General features: G+C 42.3%; 1 protein-coding gene and 1 long non-coding RNA gene across 3 annotated transcripts in view; one reads left to right on the forward strand and one right to left on the reverse strand.

Annotated features, from left to right (window-relative positions):
- Positions 1-5591: 5591 nt before the first annotated feature.
- LOC311434778 lies at positions 5592-17080 on the reverse strand. Its single transcript, XR_014691725.1, has 3 exons — positions 13323-17080; positions 10784-10855; positions 5592-6602 (listed from the first exon to the last, which is right to left on the reverse strand). It is a non-coding gene; the product is annotated as an uncharacterized lncRNA (long non-coding RNA).
- Positions 12234-23652, forward strand: part of LIN28B (lin-28 homolog B) — a 101905-nt gene continuing 90486 nt past the window's right edge. For both annotated transcript variants that reach the window (XM_084515179.1, XM_084515181.1), the window contains exons 1-2: positions 12234-12460; positions 21746-21794. In XM_084515179.1, coding sequence (XP_084371305.1) covers positions 21761-21794 — 34 coding nt within the window. In that variant the 5' untranslated portion in view covers positions 12234-12460; positions 21746-21760. The remainder of the gene's footprint in view (positions 12461-21745; positions 21795-23652) is intronic.

The raw sequence follows: 23652 nt of genomic DNA on the forward strand, positions 1-23652 counted from the left end.
TTTTTAGAAAGGCAATGGGAATTGAAGCTAACAAACTGAAAAAAAAAAATCTTTTCTCTAAAGTCTTTCATTAATGGATGTTTTTATTCTTGTGCTGTAAAAAATGGAACAGAGAGGGAATCAGATTCCCATGGGAGAGTGAAATTTTAATAGGCAGAATAGGTTCCCCAAATTCCATGCTCTACATTTAATATTGTCACTGATCCACTTAGTAATGGTGAACAATTTATTCTTTTATGTCTTAATTTCTTATCTCTAGGGTGAGGCTAATATTTTTGTAAGTACCAGTAGTAATGCACTGGAAGGATGCCGACTGACAAGTAGCACTGCTACATGGTGGAGCGAGCACAATTAGGAGAACACTGATCTTATCTGATTGTCATCTTACAGCAGTAATCAATAAATAAAAAAGAACTTCTGAAACCATCAAAAGATTATGCAGTCATTCAAGGACTCTTGAACTACTCTCATGAGGCACTTCAGATGAACATTTACTTAGGGTAGTGAATTTATTTACTTAAATTACTATTTCTATTATACTACACTAATCTACAACTTTTGAATTCTTTCCTGTTATAAATTTGACATTTTCATTCAAAACTGCTTATCTTTTCTCCCCCCCTTTCTTTTTTTTTGTTGATGTAGGATATATATGCCATGTAATTACACAGTGTTTACTCCTGTTCTCTTAAGATATCTTGTGTTTGATAAGTTTATTTAGCACATTGTAAGTTTTACAGTCTTTTAAAATATGTACTGTAAAATACTTTGGGGGTTTTACCTCAAATCAGATTATATTCTGTCTTTATGATATCCCTATAGAGAACCCAAAGAGCTAGCATATGATGACTTAGTAAATCGGTGGTGTAGAAGTTATAACAAATTGTGTAAACGTATGTATGCACCTTTCTTTATCTAAAAGGTGATGAAAACTTGTGATGAAACAGCTTGTGATGAAGCAGCATCTTGTGCTTATTGTATTAGGCTAGATCTGCAATTCCCCTTGGCTTAAATCAAAACTGAATGTTTTCTTAAATGTAAAAATCTGCACATGAAGTGCACAGATGTTATCTTAGAGCAGCATTTTCAGCTGATGTCTTATTCATATTTATTGACATCTCCATGATCTACAGTAAATCTTGATCTGTTCAGTTGTTTCAGCTTTACTAAAACCCTAAATAACCTGTAAAATTGTATAATCAAATTGAATTTGCTTAACTTTCTAAGGTTTTGCTTTATAAAAAAACAATAGTCTAATGAATAGTCCAGTAAGCTAAACATGAGGTGATTGATAGTCATTCACTTCCCAGCTCATCCATATAAGCATCAGTGACAACAAGAAAATGTTTTTTTTTTTCTTTATGTCGCACACACTTACATCTCCTGTCTGTAAAATTAGAAAAATAGTTTGTTTTCTTTCATGACTGCCATAAGGAATAAAATCCATTATTTAATGCGGAGGCATTAATTTAATCCGGAGGCATTCAGATAGTGTGATGAGGAAATATGGTTACATGTGTAGTGGCAAACTAAACAGCGCCAGAAAATGGGTCCGAACACAGGGATTTACTCCAACACTGAACCAATTAGCTCTTTCTCAGCAATTTTAGGGCACAGTTCAGGAGTTAGTGTATGGAGGGACCATCTTCAGTAGTGCCTTTGAAAGACAGAGCATTTAATAATACAGACCTGGCTACCCTAGGCCAATTGGCCAAGGCACAGAGGAAGGTTCTCATCCCTGAGAAGACAAGGAGCTTGTTAGTCCTGAGATATACAGTTTTCTCAGTGCCAATAGGACTTGCAAGATGAACGTGTTCCCTTGTGATACAATTAAATCTACATACTGCAGTATATGATATGTTACTGTTTTAAGTGAGCAGATTTGAGGAAGGGAAGAATTTCCACTTTTAAGACTTTTTTTTTTTTTTTGAAAGCTGTCTGCTCTGCAATGTGCAGAAAACAAAGGACTTTCCAATAATTTTACTTTTTTAATTGAAAGATGGAGAACAAGATAGCCATGCTGGTTGCCTCCACTCCCCAAAAACATGTCTGAGATTACTGTTTAAAACCATGGTCTGAATTCAGCAGACACTTGCTTATTTATTTGACCAGCTCTAATTTGCACAATGCACTTTAATTGCACTAACTCTGTATCATATTCCACTATTACAAATTCCACCCAGACAACATGGAGTTAGTTCTTAACTTAACTTAAGAACTGAAGTTCCTCTCACTTTTCTTAATTTTGAAACAGCCTTACCTGAGCACTGCTCTTGCAAACCGTCCCACCCAGATGGTCCCATGCAGCTGCATACAGCTCCAGCTAAACTGCAGGTATCTGCTCCCAGTGAAGAGTCTGGTCCTGTGTTAAAATTAATTTATACTAGCTATACGGCCTCTGATTATATTTATGTTTAGCTTCATTTTCTAGTTTGCAATTCACTCTTTGCTTATATATTACCCCTAGCACCAAAACTAGTTTGTAATTAAGCTTCCTTTAGAAAAATGCTCCATTTCTGCATCAAGCCTCTTCTCTCCCAGCTGTGTGTTTATGCTTGTTTTTTGTTTCTGTGAAAGTGCCTGGAGACCTATGGAAGACAGGCACCATATGAGTTAAGTACTTGCATTATTATTTCATTATTATCAAGCTATTACCTTGTGCTGACAATTATATATTTCTGCTTTTGTAACATATATCCTTCTGCTGCCTGTCCTCTGCAGGACCCCTTTATTTACTATTTACTACTTGCTACACTCCATGTTTATTATAGAACAGCCTTGTTTCTACCACATTGCCTTGCTAGGTTTTTCCAACTTGCTACATCTTCTTCTTTCCCTCCATTTGTTAATGTCCTCCTTTCCTTTCTAGCTAATGTTAAATTAAACCATGGATCTTTTCAGAGTCAAACAAATATATTTCAATGTCTTCTCTTTCATTTAGGATAACATTTAACTACTGTGACACCTTGTACATGGCTTTCTTTATTTCATAGATCACAGAATTACAGAATCACCGAGGTGGGAAGGGACCTGTGGAGATGATCTTGTCCAACTCCTCTGTTCAAAACAAGGTCACTGAGAGCAGGGTGTCCAGATGAATTTTGATGGTCTCCAAGGATAGAGACTCCACAACCTCTCTGAGCAACCTGTTCCAGCCTTTGATCATCTTCAAGGTATGTTCAAATGGAATTTTCTGTATTTCATTTCATACCCATTGCCTCTTGTCCTTTCACTGGGCACCACTGAGAGGAGCTGGCCCTGTCTTCTCTACTTGATGAGATACCCCTGAGCCTTCTTTCTCCAGGCTGAGCAGCCCCGGCTCTCTCAGCCTCTCCTCACATGGCAGATGCTCCAATCCCTTAATCATCTTTGTGGCACTTTGCTGGACTCAGTCCAGCACACCTCTCTTGTACTGGGAAGCCCAAAACGGGATGCAGTACTCCAGACTTCCCTCACCAGTACTAAGTGGAGGGAAAGGATCACCTCCCTTGACCTGCTAGCAATGCTCCTTGCATCCTGCTACCTGGGGTGCTGTTGGCTTTCTCTGCTGCAAGAGCCTGTTGCTGACTTATGTTTAAGCTGGTGTCCTCCAGGACTGCAGGTCCTTCTCTGCAAAGGTGCTTTCTAGGCAGCAAGCCCCCAGCACATGCTGACCCATTGCAGTATTCCTCACCAGCTGTAGGACTTGGCACTTGTCTTAGTGGAACTTACAGGATCTGTCTCAGCCCATTTTCTTCCGGTCTTTTCTCTTAATAATTCTCCTTTCAAAAGTAAAACCAAATCTTTGATAAAATCCTACAGGCTCAAAGGAACTTAGTAGAGACCAGGAAGAAAAAATATTGGCATTGATTTAGGGGGGTTCCTAGAAGCAATGAGTGTTTAAAGAGAAGCTGGAAAAGGCAATTCCCTGGTTACTCCTATATACAGCACATTATGAAGCAGTGAAAGTCATCAAAATGTTTGTAAGCGTAAGAAGGGCACTGCAAGCTGCTAAGCAACGTCAAATATTTGAAGTATGCACTTATACCAGGTGATTGTCACCCGGTAAAGGCATATGTTTGATGTCCTGTATATCTCTATAAGAAGTTGAGCAGCTCCAGCAGAGGGTCACTAAGATGATTAGAGGATTGCAGCACCTGTCATGCAGGAGAGGCTGAGCTAGTTGTTTAGCTTGGAGAAGGCACTTCTCATTGATATCCAGTGTCAGGACGTGAGGAAATGGCCTCACATTGCACCAGAGGAGGTTTAGACTGGATATCAAGAACTTCTTCATGCAAAAGGCATTGAAACAGGCTGCCCAGGGAGTTGGTGGAGTCACCACCCATGGAGGTTCTTAAGCAACACGTGGCTGTAGTGCTTAGGGACGTGTTTTAGTGGTGGACTTGGTAGTGTTGATGTCCACAGCAACCTTTGATAGCTCTGTTCCCACCTTATGAATGCAGCTAAATCAGACATACCAAATGGGGGGGCTTCCCCCTCTTCCCACCCAAATCATTCTCATTCCCTTGCACAGTGAACCACAACCAGGGGACTTTCCTAGATGAAAAATCACCTGTATGTAAAAATCATCTAGCTGGAAAAAAAAAAAAAGTACTTCAGCCAAGTCCATTCCCTAGGACAATTTCCCCTGAGGGAAGGCACACATTTGTGCCAGAATCAGCTTTAGGCAGAGTGCTTTTTTCCAGTGGTCCTTCCAGCTTGAAGAACGTCTCAAACTGTGACTTGACCAACTGCTTGTCCTGATGAAAAGAGTTCAGACCTGGGAAAAGAACCACGACCTACCTCTGAGGGTAGTATCATGTCATCCAGGCAACATCCTCTTCCAAACTTTACTCTTATTTATGAAAATAAGAGAAATAAATCCTCCAAGCCAGGACCAAAAGATGGTGTCTTGCAAGAATCCAGCAACTTCCCACGTTCCAATACTGTAAACCTGTCTTTCAGAGGGCTGTCGATCTGTCGTCTTTCACTGATGTTACACTTGATTATGCAAAATCAAACGAAACCAAAACTACACCACCTTAAAGTGCTGTGTATAACAGCAAACATCTTTGTCTTTGTCCAAGAATTAGTAGTTTTACTCCTACTTGCATTGTATCTCTGCACTGTTTCAGGCTGTACTGAGTCCAGTTTTAAATCTCTCTTGTGAATGCTCCATCTCCTCACTTCTTTCTGGGCTCGTTTGTTTGCTTTTATGGGTTCTCCATATTTTCTCCTTTCTTTAAAAGAAAGAAAGTAAGCCTGATTTTTAATAATGATCACATTATCTCTTCTATAGAAACTATAATGCATGTATAATTAACAATGGAAGCAAAAGGTTGAGCAAACCAAAGGTCATGGTAATTGAGGCAGATTCCATGAGGCAGCACTGGTATGTTATTGTTCCCCAGCGCAGAAATCTAGGTTTAAAGGAAGATAATGCAAGAATAATGCATGAAACTGGGACACAGGAAATGATCATTCTTCTGTTAATATTGGGTCACCTGCAACTATTTCTTTAATTAGGGTCACAAATGGGCACCGATAAATAACATGAAAATGATATATGAGTCGAGCCATGAATGTTTTTTACCAAAATAATTCACAGACAATTAGAGTCTTCCACACTTATTTATTGGGTGGTATTTTCCAGCATGAATAATCAATCCTACCAGGATGGAAAAGTCTCCTCTCCTCCAATTTGTATCACTACCATTTTCATCTCTTGATAATAAAAGAGGAATTGGAGACTCAGGTCTATATGTTTTGATAAATTAAAATAGAGCTAGGATTAGGAGGGGATACTTTATCACATGAAAACTGAAGCATGGCACTTGAAGAAACACATAGAAGAGCAGCTTTCAGCTCCTTAGATGAATGATGTATCGCTGAAGTACAAAAACTGCTTGGGGAAAGGACTGGGCTTAAAGCTAGAAGTTGCACACTTGGCTACTTAAACATGCATCAGTCTCTATAAATTGCGGTATTGGGGGTCCACAATAATTGATTTGATACTTCCATTGCCTGCAGTGGAGTTTTTCTAGCAATGGATTTAGCTTTGCACTTCAGTAGCCTACATTATTAAGCCTAATAAATTAAGAGTACCTGTCACGTTGTGCCACTGCTCTGTCTCTGAGAGAGAAAATGCCAGACTCTTGGACATTTTTTAACATGTTCACAGTTCATCACCCAGCCTTCCAGCTGCTGACTGCCAGCCCTGTGTCCCTTCTTTCCCCATTTCCACCTGGCTCTGGCGAGGAGTCTTCTCTTCAGCACTTTCATCAACTCACGCTACTCGGTCCTTCAGTGCTTGTCAGATTTTTGATGCTCCAATTTCCCTGCCCTCCTTTTCATCAGCAGTGTTTCCTCCCTGATTGCACAGAGAACCTTTGCCTCCATCACTATTCTGTGGCTAACTGATTTGTTTGCTTTATTTGGAGACTCGGCCGTGCCTTTGTTATTTATACTCCAGGATCTGCTGGAAAAAGTCCCGAGATCTTCCTGTTCCCGCAGCAAGCTGATCCTCTGCTTCCTAGCTCAGCTTTGGACAAGGAGAACATCTTTGTCTCTTTTCGCTCCGTGTTTTTTTTCTCTGGCTGTTATCTGTCAACTTTCTTGCATAACTAAAAGATTAAACAAGTAGGATTTGCTAAAATATCCATACTGTGCTTCCTTCCCCACGCACATTGTTATTTAGACTCTGCCTAGTTATTTTCAGTTTAGCTCTGACAGCAAGCACACTGGGACTTAGACTACACTGACTTTTGAAGAAAGACAGAAAAAAAAAATCAAAATGTATTTAATCACTGTGCTTCTATCTTCTCCTTTTTTTTTTTTCTAATTAAAAGGGTATGGGAAATGTGAAGGAAGACTCCTGTATGAAAGCATTCTACTTTTTAATCAGTTTAGATTTCAAACAGTTCACCTTTTAGCAGCATGATGCACTTCTGCAATTAATTTGTGAGTAAATTCTGATTGATTCTCACTGAAGTGGCAGACATAACACAAGAGTGAAACACTCTCATTGTTGAGACAATATTTTTGAGCACTCTAAGCCCTGCTTATCAATTAAGGTTTCACTCTTAAAATTCATGATCAACAATAAAAGTGACACTGACAATGAGCGCTTGGAAATTACTGGTCTAGTTGTGTGTTATCCTAGTCCAGTGGAGTTGCACTCCTTCTCAATCTTGTTAATTTCTCTACCTGTTTGTTTCAGTATTCACTAGAAGAGAGCAATGCTGACCCGAATGACTGTAATTAGCTCTTGTGACTGGAATAAAGGTAGATGAAAAAAAAAAAAAAAAAACAAAGTAAATGTAGAAACCAACTGTGGCGGCTTACCACCCACAGAATCATGAAGCCGGTACTTTCACACTCTACGCCCCCAACTCCAAGCAATCATTTCCTTTCTCCACCACTGTATACTTTGAAAAATGTTCTGTAATTTTTTCTTACCAGCTAACAATTCAATTTTTTGAGCCGGCGGTTCCCCAAGGAAAGTAGTTCAAACTCCTTAAATCAAGCTGCTGTAAGGATCCAGACAGTTTGAGCTGATGAAAACTGCATACAATGTAATGCAATAAAACTCACAGACCAGTCCTGGTCATAACAAAATAAAATTAATTCCTAACACTGAGCTAACATTTTTTTAGGACTGTTATTCTTAAAGGCTATACATATTGATTTTAAAAGCATTAAAATGTTAATGTTTTGCCAAGTATATATCGGTGAATTCCTAAAAACAGTATTTAAATGTGACTGTGGCCCTTTTAAAATAATTGTTTAAGTCTGAAAATCCTAGGCACCAACTCAGCTTTCCCGTAAATCCCTCATCCTACACCAGGAGGGGCTCTTTGCTATTGCTCTTGCTTTTAATGAGCATTAGATGAAAAGCTGAATACTGATCCTCCTGATCATCATCAGTTGATGCCTTGGCAAGTTTCTGACATCCCCAACTCAGTTGCTGCACCAACTTCCATAATGAGCATAACCTCAGCTTCCATTCCAATTAGCAGAGCTGAGCCAGGGGGCCAGGAAAAGAAATGATCACTCATTGAAAGAAGGCAAAATTGCTACTGGTTTGGAATTAAATGCAGTCTTGTAAGGGTAGTAAATATTAGAGGCTTAGAAAAAGGTCTGAAGTCAACCGTTGAGACTTGGCAGAGTGCTCTTAGTGTGCCAGTAATAAAGGTTTGACTGAAATGCAATTGACTTGGCTGCAACTAAGTAAATGTACAAAAAGGCATTTGTGATAAAACGTATTTCTCTGATTACCATATTGAATGCTCATGGGCTTAGATATCTCCCTAGATTTGGGAACTGAATGTTCGTGGGGATCTTGTATTAAAATTTAAAGCTTCATAAAATGCTGCTTGATTTTCACAAAGCCACAAAATAAAGCAGAACAGCGTATTTTGGCACAGCTTTTCTAAACTAATAAAAACAAAACAAAACAAAACAACAACAACAACAAAAACACTTTCTTTAGCCCACTGGCAAAAGCAAATAAAACAAGAAGAAGACAGAAGAAAAATAGGAAATTTTCTGTTACTAACATTTTCATTGGGTCATTAAAAAATTAGAACAATCTCAAAGGGCAAAGAAGGAGACTAATGGCTAAAAGGAGAAAAAAAGAGAGTTCTGTAACTGCATATAGTCATTGCTAGCCATGACACACAGCCCAGTTTGGACCTTCAGTGAGGCCTGAGCAAGTTCTGGGGGAAGAAAACAGGGAACAGAAAACAAGACCCTCATCGGAGTCCTTCTATAGCATATTTTATATCAGTTTTGCAGTAAAAATGCAGGGAACACTTAACTATAGTAATTTGCCTTTGTTTGAGCTTTACATTACACTTGATGTGTTTATAAAAAAAATCAGTGAAAATGGAGTTATATGGAGGATATGGTAACCATGATTTCTCACAAAGCTTGAGACCTTTAGGGTGATAACTGCTAAATGCCTTTCCAAGCTGAGGGAGCAACGCTGTAAGTTTGTGCTGGTGGGATGTGAAGCCACAAGAAAAGGTCCACACAAGCCCATGGGATGAGGACTGAGGTCAAACACGTCACCAACCAGGCTCCAGAGCAGCAGGGCCAGGCAATGTTCCTTGTTCTGGTGTTCCTGCTGGGAACAAAGGCTGCAGCCTCCACTTAAAAACAGCTCCTGGAGCAGCAGGCCCTCACTGGGGTTTCTCCTGGCTTGCTCTTTCAAGGTTACCAGCAACACTATTGCTAAGGTGGCCCTAACCTGGGCAGCCAAACCCCTGGGAGGGGATGCTCCCAGGACCCTCCCAGGACACCAGACACGTACTGGTTCCAGTCAAGTTTTTTCCACGTTTCTGTCCTGCCTCTGTTTACTGCTGCTCCTTAACTAATCTATTTCACTACATTTTTCAGTTCCCATTTTCCAGACAAGCACCTAAACCTTCTTTTCTTTCTCCACTGTGTTCCCAGTCCCTTTTTCTCTTCCTTCTCTCAGCATATCCCAATCTCCCACAAACTTCCCATGCTTCCCTCGTGGTTTTGCAGTCAGTCTCACCCACACACACTCCCCCTGTCCCTGCCCTTACAACCTAGCAGAGGAGATGCTGCTGCTTCCCACAGATGCTGGTAACATCTCTTCCAGCCAACAATAACCCAGTCTTCTGTAACTCATACTTCGCATATTGTAGATTACACAATGCTAGCAAATAAACATGCTAATACGAGGTGAAATGCTCTTGGCCAGTAAGTCTCCAATCTCTAGACTTGGCTTTTTACCTCTTGTGCTATCCCGATCTCAGGAGACCCCTTCTCTTTATATATTTTTTCCTCATCCTGGCCTGGCATTTGTCTTTTTTTCCGTTTGACTCAGATAGCTTCATGCTTCCAGGATGCTAGCAGTAAGGGTCACTAAAAGGACAAAGCAAAGAGATCCCTGTTTTCAGTTCCAGCACAAGAACCTATTCAGGAGAAGTATCAGCTAAAAGCATCCATGGAAAGCTTTTTCTGAGATCCTGTAGACCTGGCTATGGTGCAAGGAAGGGGGAGCATGAGAACTGTACCCATTCACTTCAAAAGACCATTGAGTGTTGAAAGTGACTTGGGTATTCTGAGTCACAGCCAGATCTCTGCAGATTGTAGCTGTTCAGAAAGCCCCTCCGCATGTGCAAACTGCAGTTAGGCAAAGGGCTGCAGCTCAGCCAGATCTGGACAGAGCACCCACACAAACAACAGAAGGCATTTTCCTGCCTTAACACCCTTAGGGACGGGACCACTAGATTGTTTTGAAGAAAATAACATCTCAGCATGGACAAAAAAAAAAAAAAAAATAAATCTTCCTCCTGCAAATTACTAGGAAAAATGTAAACAGCCTGCAACAGAAGGCATGGAAAAAAATCATACCGAAGAGCTAGCTTGTCGAAGATGTAAGTAACTGGAAAACTGCCATACAATGGGAAATTTTTAGGCAATTTTAGTAATGGCTGACAAAAACACACCCATCTATAAGAAATAACAGTTCATAAAAATATTGTAGATAAAACTATAGGCAGTCTCCAGAAGTGCCTACTCAGACCCCGATTAAGCTGGCATAAAGCACGACTAACGAAGGGGCTGGCAGCTTGGAGATGATACTGTCAGGAAAGAAAATATGGTTTGAGCAAAATATGGTTTGAGCAAAAGACTCTGCAGGATAACATGAGTGCATGCGCTCTGCTCTGGGAGGCAACGGGAATGGAACAGGAGCAGCACTCCACAGTCTACAAGCACTGGCTTTGGACCAGTCTCCAGGAACCCAGGAAGGTCCCAAAAAAAACATTACCTGGAACCTTGGAAATTTCCTCCCCACGATCAGCATCTCAGTTCCTCCTTTTCTGATGTTCAGTGGGAGGCACTGTTAAAAAATAGAAAATAGCACCATTTATTCAACGTTTTTTTTGTTTGTTTGTTTGTTTGTTTTTTCCCTAAAGTGGGCTTTAGTAATCCTCACTAGAAAAACATATATATATTTAATGATTTTATGACACATTTTCATGTATTATTCCAGTGAATATTTTTGATAGCAGCACAGCACAAATAGGCTAAATATTTTGTTTTGCTTTGAGTGGGATATATAGCATGAAAATTAGAAGTGCTTTTTCAAGCATTTTTGTTTTGCAAAGTATCTTCAGTGCTTTTTCACCAGTGGTGGCAGGTCATTAACAGATCACCTTAAGAAAAGATCTCGTACTTCATGAAAATGCATAGATCTGTGTAATCTGCATCAGAAGAAACAGTTTTTCCACCAAGTTCTCAGGGGAAACCCAATGAACAAGCACAATGACTAAAAGCTGAAAAATGGAACGTGGCATAAAAGCACGTGTTTGTGCAGTCCTTCAAGCTATTTGCAGTTCAGTTATTTATTGAAAGAGTTCAATTCTGTTTATTTTTCATACATAACTTGTTTTATACAAGCTTGCTATAAAAGCAGACTATGCCATATAACGAGGACACAAAAGCAAAGCAGGTAGGTAGGTTTCTTTAACCGAGAAAATGATGGAAAAGAAAAAAAGAGATGAAACACCAGGCAAGAACTTTTCCTCATCTATTGGAGATAAAGGCAAAAAATGAGAAATTAAGTTGTGACTGCGGTGGTTTCTTTGTTTGGTTGGTTTTGCTTTGTTTGTTTTGTTGTTTTGGTTTGGTTGGTTGGTTGGTTTTCCAGAAGAGATCACACATCTTCAACCTATTAGCAAACGGTGTCTGGACCTGTGTCAGGGTGATATAGCTATGCATTAAGCTGGATTTCTTTATTTATTTTTACACATACACACACCTACCCATACAGAGAGCACACAGTACATTTTAGGTAGCGTAGCCAAGCACTAGGAGCACCAGCAAAACATGGCTACTGAAATTTCACCTGGGAGACACGCACAGAGCAGTTTCCTAGACCTACACCCCAATAAACCTCAACGGCGCTGTGCTCCCCAGCCTCCCCTTGAGGCGTCTCCTCCTCTGGAGACACCCAAACCCCACCTGGACGCCCTCCTGCGCGGCCAGCCCCAGCCGCCCGGATGCCAGCACCCCTCAGGCACCCACCCCTACACCCCCCGACCCCAAGCACCGAGGGGCCGGGCTCAGCCCCTCAGCCCCCACCGGGAGGGCCCTGCCCGGCCCGGCCCCGCCCCGCCCCGCCCCTCCCGCGGGCTCCCGCTGCCCTCGAGCGCCCCCGCGCGCAGCCGCCGGGCGCCCGTGAGGGCGGCGGGCGGGCGGGCAGGTGCGCGGCGGCGGCTGCGGCGTGAGGCAGCGCTGGGGCCGCGGCTGCCCGCCGCCCCTCCCGGCTGGCTGGCTGGCTCGCTGCGGCTGGCTCCTTCTCCTCCATCCTCCTCATCCTCCTCCTTCTCCTCCTCCTCGTCCTCCCCCAGCGGCTCGGGAAGGCGCCCGTCGGTGGGTGCCCTCCCCCGGCCCCTCCGCCCGCTGCCCCGCCGAGCCCGGCCACCACCATGGCGCGCGGGAGGTAAGCGAGACCCCCCCCCCCCCAGCCTTCCTCCCTCATCCTCCTCCTCCTCAGCGCCCCGGCACCTGCCGGGCTCGGGCTCGGGCTCGGCCCGGCGGGACGCTGCGGCAGCCCGACGCCAGGGGGCGGCCCGCCGCTGACACGGGATGGCGGGGGCCGCCCCGGGGAACCGGGAGAAGAGAGGGGGGGGGACACACACACACCGGGGTGCGAAGCGTGGGGGCCGCCGGGCGGCGCCTTCAGCCCTCGGGGGGCAGCGGGGAGGGGAGGGGCGGAGGTGGAGGGTGAGGGTGAGGAGGGGAGGGGGGGGGGCAGCGGTAACCGGCGGCGGGGCCGCGGGGCCGGGGCGGGGCCGTGCGCGGGGTTTAAACGCGAGCGGGGCCGCCATTTTGAATGGCTGGCTCCCTGCCGCTCCGCCACCGGCACCGGCACCGAGGGGCGGCCGGGGAGGGAGAGCGGGGCCGCGGGGGGCCGGGCCGGGCTCGGGGGGAGCGGGGCCGGTAACGGGATCCGCCGGTGCCGAGCGGGAGGTGGGGACGGCACCGCAGGGGGGGACGCGTGGTGCTGAGGGGGAGAGCGCCCCGGCAGCGCCGGCCCTGCCCCGTGGCCGCCGGCACCGCGGGAGCCGGGCGGAGCCGCCCCCGGGCTGCGGGCGTGGGCGAGGCCGGCGGCTGCCTCCTGCTGCTGGTGCTGCTGGTGCCGGGGAAGCACAATGGTGTTTTCGCCTGCTGCTTGCCTAACGGGGTCTGGCCGCGCTTCGGTGGCGAGCACCGGCGGCCCCGGTGAGATGCAGCGAGCGGGGTGTAGGGGTAAGGCACGCAGCGGGTGGCAGCGGCGGTAGGTGACCTGAAGGGAGGGTTACCTGCAGGGTTAGCTCCGGAGCAGCGCATGGAGGTGAGCTGCCCGAGCTGCTGCGGGGTGAGGTGTGGCCGTCCCCGGAACAGATCTGACAGCTCCAGGTTCATTTCAAATCTCTCTCTGTCTTAACACTGGGGAATTATCCACTCTGAGCTGATAAACATATTACCTAAAGAGATTTGATTCGTTTGCTTGTTTTTCTCTTCCCGGTTGTTAATTTGCTCGCACCTGCTAATAGGCTGTGTGGCATTCTCCCAGTGGTGGGGAAAGAAGACACAGTGATACTCTACCAATTCGGCTAAAGATTTTACAATTTTCCCTTACGTAAACATCCCGCTTTTCTTTTTAAATAGGCCGTACACAGGGTTGTTTTTTCCCCACCTCGCAGGCTGTTCTGGAATTTCACATCTTGCTTGCAAGCACTGTTAATAGTTACAGGTATAGAGAAACACCCTGTCACAAGCAAGGCATCAGTTATTAATAAAACAATTACACTTAAATTTGGTTGTAATTAATTTAAATATCTGGATGCAATATTGCATTAAAGAGCAGTAGTGCTTATTAGATTGATACCTGCAGGCATTGCTTTACAAAACTACAACAGTGATTTATGTTTTAAAACATACAAAAAAACATGGGAAGGAAACTCGAGGGGGGACAATGCTGTCAGGCTTGTTTGGAGAACAGCTGATAAGAGAGGCAACTAAGCCACAGTTCTTTAAGGAATTGCACTGTTTTTTTCCCCTCGGTATAGAGTAGTAAGAATCAATACTGAATTAAATTATTACCTTAATTATTAATACACCGGGAAGCCAAGTTTCCTTTGCTGTAGTGAAACAAACCCTGGTAGGCAGCGGCAGAAGTAGTGACCAGGGCTGGTGTTACCCTGTGCAGTAGGAACAGGAGGGGTAAAAATTGTGCCTGTGTTGCTGTGCTGGAAACAAACGGCTACCTTTTGTGTTGGAAACTCCTTCCGTGAAAGGCACGTGCCTTCAGTTTCAGCAGCGCCTCATTTTTTTAATTTTGACGTGGGAATGCATTACCCGGTGTGCGTTAGCGTTTCAGAAGAGGAAGAGCGCTAAACGCACGAAGGAGAAAAGACCCAGAGCGGTTCCCTCCTAGGCCTGAGCGGCTGCTGCCTGTAGCACCGCCAGGCTGCAGCGCTCAGCCTCGGGCTGCCACAGCGCCGAGGAGCGGCAGGACCCGTGCTCCCCCCCCGCCTGCAGACCCCTCCCGGGGGGAGGCTGCACCCAGCGGGCCCGGGGGGGCTGCACCCAGCGGCCGGCCCCGTGCCCGCCCCGTCGGGCTGGGCTGGGCTGGGCTGGGCTCGGCCGGCGGCTGTCGCTGGCCGCAGTGCTGAACGGCGCCCTGCCGCCGGGGGCTGGGCTCGGCTCGGCTTTGCCCGGCTCGGCTCGGCTCGCAGGGGCTGGAAGCCGTGCGCCGCTTTGAGCCGCCGGCTGGGCTCGTGGAGAGGCGCCGGGAAAGGGAACAGGAGAGCAGCGGGTGATCGGCGAGCAGCGGGTAACCGCCGGGACAGCGGTGCGAGAGAACACAGGCAGCCTTAGCAGCGATGCGAGCACAGATGCAGGCTTTCTTTCTCGGAAAAGAGGCGTTGCGTTTCGCAAGGCGTGCAATCTGGAGTCATTTTATTTTCCCGAATTCGCTGTAAGGTGCCTCGGCATCTCCGCTCCACGAAAAAAAAAAAATATATATATATATAATAATAAGGTTGGTTTGTTTTTTCCACCGCACAGACAAGTGTTCATTTGCTGCCATTGCACGCTGCGTGTAATGCGGTTGCATAATAAAAACCGAATGCACCCCCCGGTTTGGCGTGTAGACGTCAGAAAAAAGAAAAACAACCCGAGATGTTTCGTACGTGAGGATACAAAATTTAAAAACGCGTGGACTTTTTAACATGCTGCTTCTAAAAATAGAATGAATTGATATCCAGGGTCTTCAAATTAAAGGTCAAAGGTGACAAACCGGGACAAAGGTCACGCAGCTCATTTTCAAGCAATCAGTTTCTAGTTTTTTCACGGTTGAACAAAAGCTTAATTATACAGAAAAGCAAGGACTGTAATATTTAACTAGTCGGTTTTAACAGAGAAATAGAGGTAGTTTTACACAATTCCTTCCTTTCTTGAATGTGGCTTAAGCCTGAATATGTGCCACTGTTACTGACAGATGCAGGTTTGTCTAAATTTAAATATTTACATCAATTTCTTAATCTAACATTTAATAATCTACTGTCTGTATTTAGTGAGAAGAAAAGAGTAACCATTCTGTGTATTTTCAGTGATCTTAGCAAAGGAGGTATATTCGAGGGATAGATACTATAATTTCAATGAAGTTAAGTTGCAGGTATTTGCATTTTGGCATTGCTGTGCATACCTATTGTTCACAGCAAAGCACTTCTCTTCCCAAAAATCCAGCTTTGAGTCTGCAGCATTCTCCATGTCAGTGTCCAGTAATTGCACAGACTGTTCACTTAACTAGTATGTACATATGTGATTATTGTTTCATTATAAGCAGTGTTGTATTTTTTCGCTACTTAAGATTTGGGATTGTTAACTATTTGAAGGTGTTATTTCAGTATTTCCACTAATAGTATCACATATACCTTAAACCCAGTCTCCCTAATATTCTAAGCATATTTAATAAATATTGTGTAGGTAACATTTGATACATACTTGCACCAGGTGCAATATTGCAACACCTGTGATAATGTCCACAAATTATACTGTTAAAATTTGTATCCTCTCTGGTATTTTTGTGTTGCATAGTAAGTTTTTACTTTTCTTTCAGATACTATCTCTTGCACAAGTTCACTGATGCATGCACTAATTTTTAAAGATTTTAAACTTTGATTTTAGAGATCATGACTTTTTAGTTATATATCACTGATATTCCTGTGTTCTTTTTTCTAATTTGAATTAATAAACTATCTACACTAAAATGTATAAAAAATGACCATTGCATTACTTTATTTGCTTGGTTGTTTTAAACAGTGACTTATAAGGTTTGATATATAGGACTACTCTAAGCTCCAGTTAAAATTAGAAAAATACCGTATACCCTGCACAATCCATGATTAATCCAAAAATTAATGTTGGTGTTTCAAATATAGACACCAATCTATTGTTTCACTTGTATATCCTTTGGTTTGATCATTTTATTATTTGTTAAGTGTCAATATTAATATTAGCTCATTATGAAAAAAATATGCCAAAAGAATCCATATGTAAATCTATTGACATTCTCAAATAATAACTAAGTGATCAAAAATAAAATTCTATGTTTTGTAGGTTAATGGCATGTAAAAATAAAACAAAGATTATGTGCAAGGGAAAGGATACGTCAAAGATTAAGGGGAAATTCCATGAAAACAAATATTTGGTAAATGTAAAAAATCTCTGAGAGGAGACCATACTAAAGTTATTATAAAAACAAATAAAAGCCTGTAGAATATTTTTTCAAATAAAACTTGTTGTAGTGTAATCACTTTCGATGGGATGATAAACTCTTAGTTGCCAAGTGTATTTTTATAACCTAAACAAAAGTTGTAAATTATACATTTTTTTTATAGAACACCTTTAATCCTGGTTAAATAAAGGTTTTGCATTGAGAAAAAGCACATAGAATTCTGGATAAAAAATGTGATATTTCTACACTGAATGTGAGCAATACACATTCAATATGGTGTAACTAGGAACAATGGGAAAGGTTTTTCCTTTAACTAAAAAAATAAAAATTTAATTCATCTTGTTACCATAGTGGGTGTACACGTCTTTCTTTATTTGGCCATTAAAGTATATATCTGCAGGGCTTATATAGTATTGCTTTGTTTGCAAACAGATTTTATTACTTATTTATAAACTTAGAAATTATGTTGTTTTTCACATGCATAAATAACTACAAAATAAGTTAATGATCAAACTATGAAAAATATATTGGTCTATCTATGACTTATAACTTGTGGCATCCAAAGGATTTTTCCATAACAAGTAATTGATTTAAATATTAAAAAAAAAAAAAAAAAAAACACTCTGAAAACAAAATAATAAAATCAGAAGGTAGTTTCTCATAATTTCATTTGCTTAGGAACATACAGAACACATGGTAAATCAATTAGAGACAATTTCAAAATACCCACAGTAACTGTAAATAGGGAACAAAATACTGCAAATACAAACAAAGCAGGAAAAAGAGGTGTTAATTCTTTTAAATAGTCATGCTTTTTTTTTTTTTTTTTAAAGTCATCTTTGACTCTTACAAAACATTGGTTTAAAGTTACTTATTCCACTTTTTAAAAAATCATTCAGTTGCTTAACCTACATACATCTAAATGCAGAGTGTATTAAATTAGATTATACTAAGTCAAATATGCTTAAGATGAGAACCATGTATCTAATTTCAATTCTGAAGTCAAAATAATCTTGTTCACCGTGTTGCTTTAATATGGTATTAAAGTTTTAATCTAAATGAATCCTAAATATTTTTAATGCCAAAATACTGCCCATATATAACAATAGTATTACGTTTTAAAGAAAAACTTTGATCCTATTTATATAGTTGGCAGGGTTTCACTGGCTTTGAATCGGATACAGTGTGATTTATTGTTCCTTTTGTATTGGTCAAAAGAATCAGATTCATAACAGTGCTGGCAGCACATTTTACCTTTCTCTGTTCCTGTCCCCACTGTAGTCAAATGACAATCTTACAGGCAGCTAAAAGTTGCATAACTGTATGTTTCATCTTAAAAAGTGTGTGCTGCCTTTTTTAAAAACTAGGCTATGCTTAGCCTCTTCTTATATCTGGGTAAAGCATACCTCAGCTATTACCAAGTGATTTTATTTACTTCAAACCATATTTACCACTTCAGAGCAGTTACAGAACAGGGTCCAGTTAGAACAGAAAGACCAGATTTTCATTTGCTATTGTTTAATGCATTTTCTTGAATCAGCACTTTCGAAATGTTTCAGCATTGATGCTTGAAATTCTCACATGCACTTGCTTTTATATTCGCTTGTTAATACTGTAATGGACAAAGAAGTGTGGAAGAAAACAAATCTTGTCTAGACTAAATGAAATCGTGAGTGTTTTTTTTTTTTCTTTCTGTGATTATGTAAGGATACTGACGCACAAGTGTCCAACTTCAGAACCTTTTTTCATTCTATTCTAATTATTTTACTTAATGAAACAAAAACAGGAGAGTTAAAACTATGAAAACATCTCAGGTGCAAATCCATTATTTAGAACTGTACATTAAAAAAAAAAAAACACACATGTAAATATTCTTAAAACAAGTTTAAAAGTTAAATGAAGTTTGAAGTTTTTTGTCTGTTTTTGACTGTTTCAAAAGATAGACAACAAAGTTTATTAATTATAAAATGTTAATAGAATATAAAAATATAAAGATTATTTTATGCTCTTTCTATGCTAGGGTTCTATATTAAAAGGTTCTCAATTTTTGATATATTTTCCAGCATTCATCATTTTAAGTCTTCACTACTGATGAATTCTACTAAGGAGCTTCCATACCTTATGTTTCCCCCTGTTCCTTTCCTCTTTATAATGTTGTTGCAACATGAAGCACTGATGTTCTTTTTTTCTCAAATTCTGCACTGTGACAGTTCTTAGAGTATCCATTCTTAAAAAAAATACTGGTGGCTTTACTCCATGGAAGAAATTAGTCTCCCAGCTACCACTGCCTGCAGAAGAAGCAGGTTTAACATCTGAAAAATTATTTTGACTTACTTTTTGAGAAAATCGTGTAACTTATTTAAATGTGAATAAGTGTTTGTTTTACTTTCATCCAAGCAATTATGTTTCTAAATCTTTTAGGTAGCAAGCTTGCTTAATCTAGTAAGTTTACGATCTGAAAATCAAAACACTGCTTATCGATTTTTTAAAGCAAAATAGGTATAAACTTACTATTATTTTCCAGTGACCAATAAGATGTTGTCAAAAACTTCTTATTGTCAAAAACGATGTAAGTTGTTAGATAAGTAAGTCGAATTGTACAATGTGCTAACTGTAATGTGGTGGAGGTGCACTACTGTTTTTGTCTGTCAGTTTGTCTTTAACTCCTTTCATTGTGTTTCCTATCCTGCAATAATTCCATATGGTGTTCAGCTGCATTATTTGTTGTGCCTGTTGTCACAGAATCCTTCTGCACACTGTGAATGCAGTTTGGATTGCTTTCAAAGTTACCTTTTCTCTAAAAATGTCTTGCTGTCCAGTACATAATTCCTAAATAGTTGTTTGTTATTTGCAGTTGTAAAGTTAATGTAAATGCCAAGATAGTTTCCGAACTAACATACCAAAATACTTTTTTCCGAACTAACATACCAAAATACTTTTTTCCATTTTGTGTAGTACAGGGAGGCATAGGAGAGTTGACCATCAGTCGTTTCGTAATCCAAACTTGCTTCCATTTATGTGTGACAGACTTCTTATGACTTTCAGTAGGAAAGTACTGAAAATAAAATACATGCCAATCAGTTTCCCATTTAAACTATCTGGTTCCAACATGAGTTCAGGCTTTTCTATGCTAACATCCCTTGTGGCAAGTTTTGTGTGTCGTATTGGGAAGCAAGTTATTACAACTACTTTATAGTAGTTGTAATTTGTAATGTACATGTAACATGTACATAATGTAATGTAAATTGTAATGTACATTTAAAAATGCCCCCTTCTACTTAGTAATAATAATAATAATAAAGAATTACACCCCCTTCTACTCACGTGTTTATGAGTGTTTTCAAATATGCAATGCTTAACGTATATTTTGGAAGAGTGATACTGGAAACAAGAATAACTTATTTGTGCTGTTTTCTGCTACAGTTTTTAAGAACTGTGCTTTACCCCTCCGAGTCCCAACACTACTCCCCTAAATATTTATTTTTAATCCCTTCATAAACTGAAGCAGACTACATGTCAAAGCCAAGAACGGATCCTTTACTCTATGCTTGCATATTTCATTATGTTGCATAAATAATGCAAGTAAATCTGAAAGACACAAAAGCCACATAGCCACAGGTTGGCAGAACAAAGAAGCAGGCACAGAGATTGGGCTTCAGTGCTTGAAGGTGTAAAAGCAGGGTTAGGTTCAATACAAAGCAAAAGTCCACACAATTCTTGTGGAAAACTTAGTTATTAGTAAAGAAGAGGAACAGAATTCACTTGTTACAGTTGTTGCACTGAAAGGAAAGATAGTGCCATCCCATTTTCCAACTTCTGGTGTTTGTAAAGGACTCAGGATAGTTGGCTGTAGGGGAAAAGGAAGTTAGGGAAACTTGATTCTCATTTGTCCTTACCATTCATCTTCAGGCTTTGCCAAGTCCTACTGGGATATCCTATTTTTTTAGGAAAAAGGAAAAAAAAAAAAAAAGAATAACAGTCGGGGCATGCTCTTAAAATGGGAAAAAGATAAATCTCAGATTTCTTAAGGAGATTCAGGCTTACATCAAACAGGAGGATAATGTGTGCTTTGGATGGGTTTTAGTTAAAGTGGATTAATCAAAAGGTAGCAGAGGGAGGGTGACGAGGACAGGCTTGTAGCAGGTGAGTTTGTGCATGCTCCTATCTATTCATCTTTCATTTATTAAACAAACTGGATAGCCGAAGTAACAAGCTGACTTCAAAAATAAGGTCTTTTCCTCCATGCTTCTTACCATCTGTGGCACTCGCTTTCTGCATGATATTTTTACAATTTGATATTTGTACGTAATTAGACCGTTCTTAGCTAGAACAAAAGTACACTTTCCATGGAGTTTCAGCAAAGCCAAACATCTGTATTTTATGACTAATTGCTTTTGTTCTCCTGGAGACTTGGCGTGTAGCATTATCACAAATTATGCTCTGCGATTCTATAGCTGATGTAATTGAAAGCATTTCTGTATTGATACTCACAGATTCACAATGAGTTACAGTTTTGACCATGGAAGAATGCCAAAGAATAATTCTTACTACTTTTTAAATCATATACAGCGTATGACTGAGTGCTTAATTTGTACAATTTAAGCGTAGTAAAGACAAGAGTCGCTAGTTCTTAAGTTACCTATTGCGATTAAATATTGATAAAGGAAAAGAACACCTTCCAATATCCTGCAAATCTGTGTCTCTTCCCTCTGCTGTCATCAGCTGCAGAGCTTTTATAGTAGGACAATGCTTTTAAGGATGCTTTAAAAGAAGAGGGGGAGAGGGAGTCGGCTGGGTTTTATGCCATGTCTCGGTTATCTCTTTGTGGTTCTGATGAGCTAGGTAAGTCTGGCACAGTTAATAAGTTTACAGGTCACTTCACAGAGTCAATGCGCTGGCATTTTATGGCCTTTTAATGAGCCGTTAAACTGGAGCAGGGGTAATTAAATATGGTACTCGGGTACAGCGTACACAGCACTGACTCCGGCTCTCTGATTTTAGGTTCCTCGGCAGACGATGAGGTCATTCAGGAAGGTCTCCTCAGGCTCAGGTCAGTCTCTGCTACAGCTCCTTGCGCGGCTGACTTTGTGAAACCGAGGCACTGCAGCGCTGGCGCCCCGCTGCCTCACGGCGCGCCCCGCGCGATGCGTTTTCCTGGAAGGAAAAGCGAAAAATCAGTAATTTCCATTAATTTCCCCCACGGGCTCGGCAGCTCGGGATGCACCCTGAGCGTCGTGCGGGACACACGAGCCCCGTGAGGGGTGCGCGGGCGGCGCCCCCCGCCCCGTACCTGCCCCGCGCCCTGACCGAGGGCTCACCGCGGCCCCGGCGCATGCGCGGGGCGGGGGCGCGGAGCTGCCCGCGGCGAGGCGCTGCGTCGCCCCGGGAGGCGGCGGGGCCGTGCCCCGCGGGGGCGGCTCGGGGCGGGCGCTTCGCCTCAGGCTACGCCGCGGCCGGTGGGCGGGCGCTGCCCAGGTGAGGGGCAGCAGCGGGAGGCGCCCCCCGGGGCTGCCCGCAGCCGCGCCGTCGGGCAGCCCGGCGGCTGAGGGGTGGCCGTGGGGCGGCTGTCCCGGCGGTGTGCTGGGGAGGCGCGGCTGCAGCCGCAGCTCCGCTTTGCAGTGTAAAGCTCGGCGCACGGACACGCGGGAGGGTGCCCGGGGGGTGCCCGGGGCTGGGGGAGGGATCCGGCTTGGGTTGTGTTGTGAGGGACGGAAGACGTCGGGCTCTGGGCTTTAAAAGCGCTGGGAGGGTGACGGATTGGAAAACCGGCACCGCTCGGTTACAGAGTTTGGAGTGAGCTCTTCCTGTGCGTTTGGAAGGACAATGATCCAGCCCCGTGCCATTGTCTTTACCGAATTAGCGTCCACTTAGCGAAACTTCAGAATAGAAATAGCTCTCGATAGGTGAACTATTACTATTCAGCCCGTTTTGGCTTGACCTGGCTTGTTCTGTAGGATTTTCCCCCTTTATCCTCTTGCTCCCCCCCAACCTACCTCCCCGGAAAAATGTATGGCTGATTCTTAGTGATTGAATTTGGGGATTTTTGGTAAGATGTTTGTGCTCTTTGGTTTTCTTTTCTTTTCTTTTTTATTTTTTTTTTTCCTTCTTTCTTTTTCTTTCTTTTTCTCTCCCTCTCTCTCTTTTTTTTTTTTTTTTTTTTTTTTTTTTTTTCGCGGAGAGTTCCCAGCTGGCAACAGCTCTCTACCTTCCACAAAACTTGAAAGGCTGATGTCCCTTGCAGGAAATGAATGAGTCGATAACATCTGACACCAGTGACCAGTCCAGTGACCCCAACCTTAATTCCACTAATACTGGAGGCCTGGAAATCTCAGTAAAGACCCTTCGCAAATCCCCCCCTCCATTTTACAAAATCTCCATTTATTTTACAGTGCGAGTACATGGTAACAAATATTTTTGCAATCAAATTATTTTGCCATCAGTTTTCTTAGTTTTTCATTTATTCATTGAAGAACGTATCGTGATAAATTTTAATTGAAATGAAACTTGCTAACAAAAGACTTTCTTTCTTTTAAATGTAATGAACTCAAACGGCTTGTTTGTGGCTGTTTAACTAAAATTGAAGCCTCCGAGGTGTTTTTCTACCAAAAGTTGGTGGAAGAAATCCGTCTGAAAAAAACCTGAAGACTCTGAAAACGGGGTTGAGCAGGATGTGCTGCCTCTTTTTGAGGGGGTGCCGGCGAGGGCTCGCCCCGTGGCAGCTTGCCGTCCTGCACGCCCCCAGCAAGCGGGGGGTGCAGTTTTATCGCCAGGTAGCCTCGGTTTTGCGTTCACGGCTGGGGTTTCACGCGTGTTAGCGTCTCGTGCGTTTATTATCTATTAGAAATGGTCACGGCCGTAAGACCCGAGCCTATACAATTACTGCTGATTGAATATCGTAAAATAATCGC

This window comes from Aythya ferina (assembly GCF_964211825.1).
Source record: "Aythya ferina genome assembly, chromosome: 3".
Classification (NCBI taxonomy): Eukaryota; Metazoa; Chordata; class Aves; order Anseriformes; family Anatidae; genus Aythya; species Aythya ferina.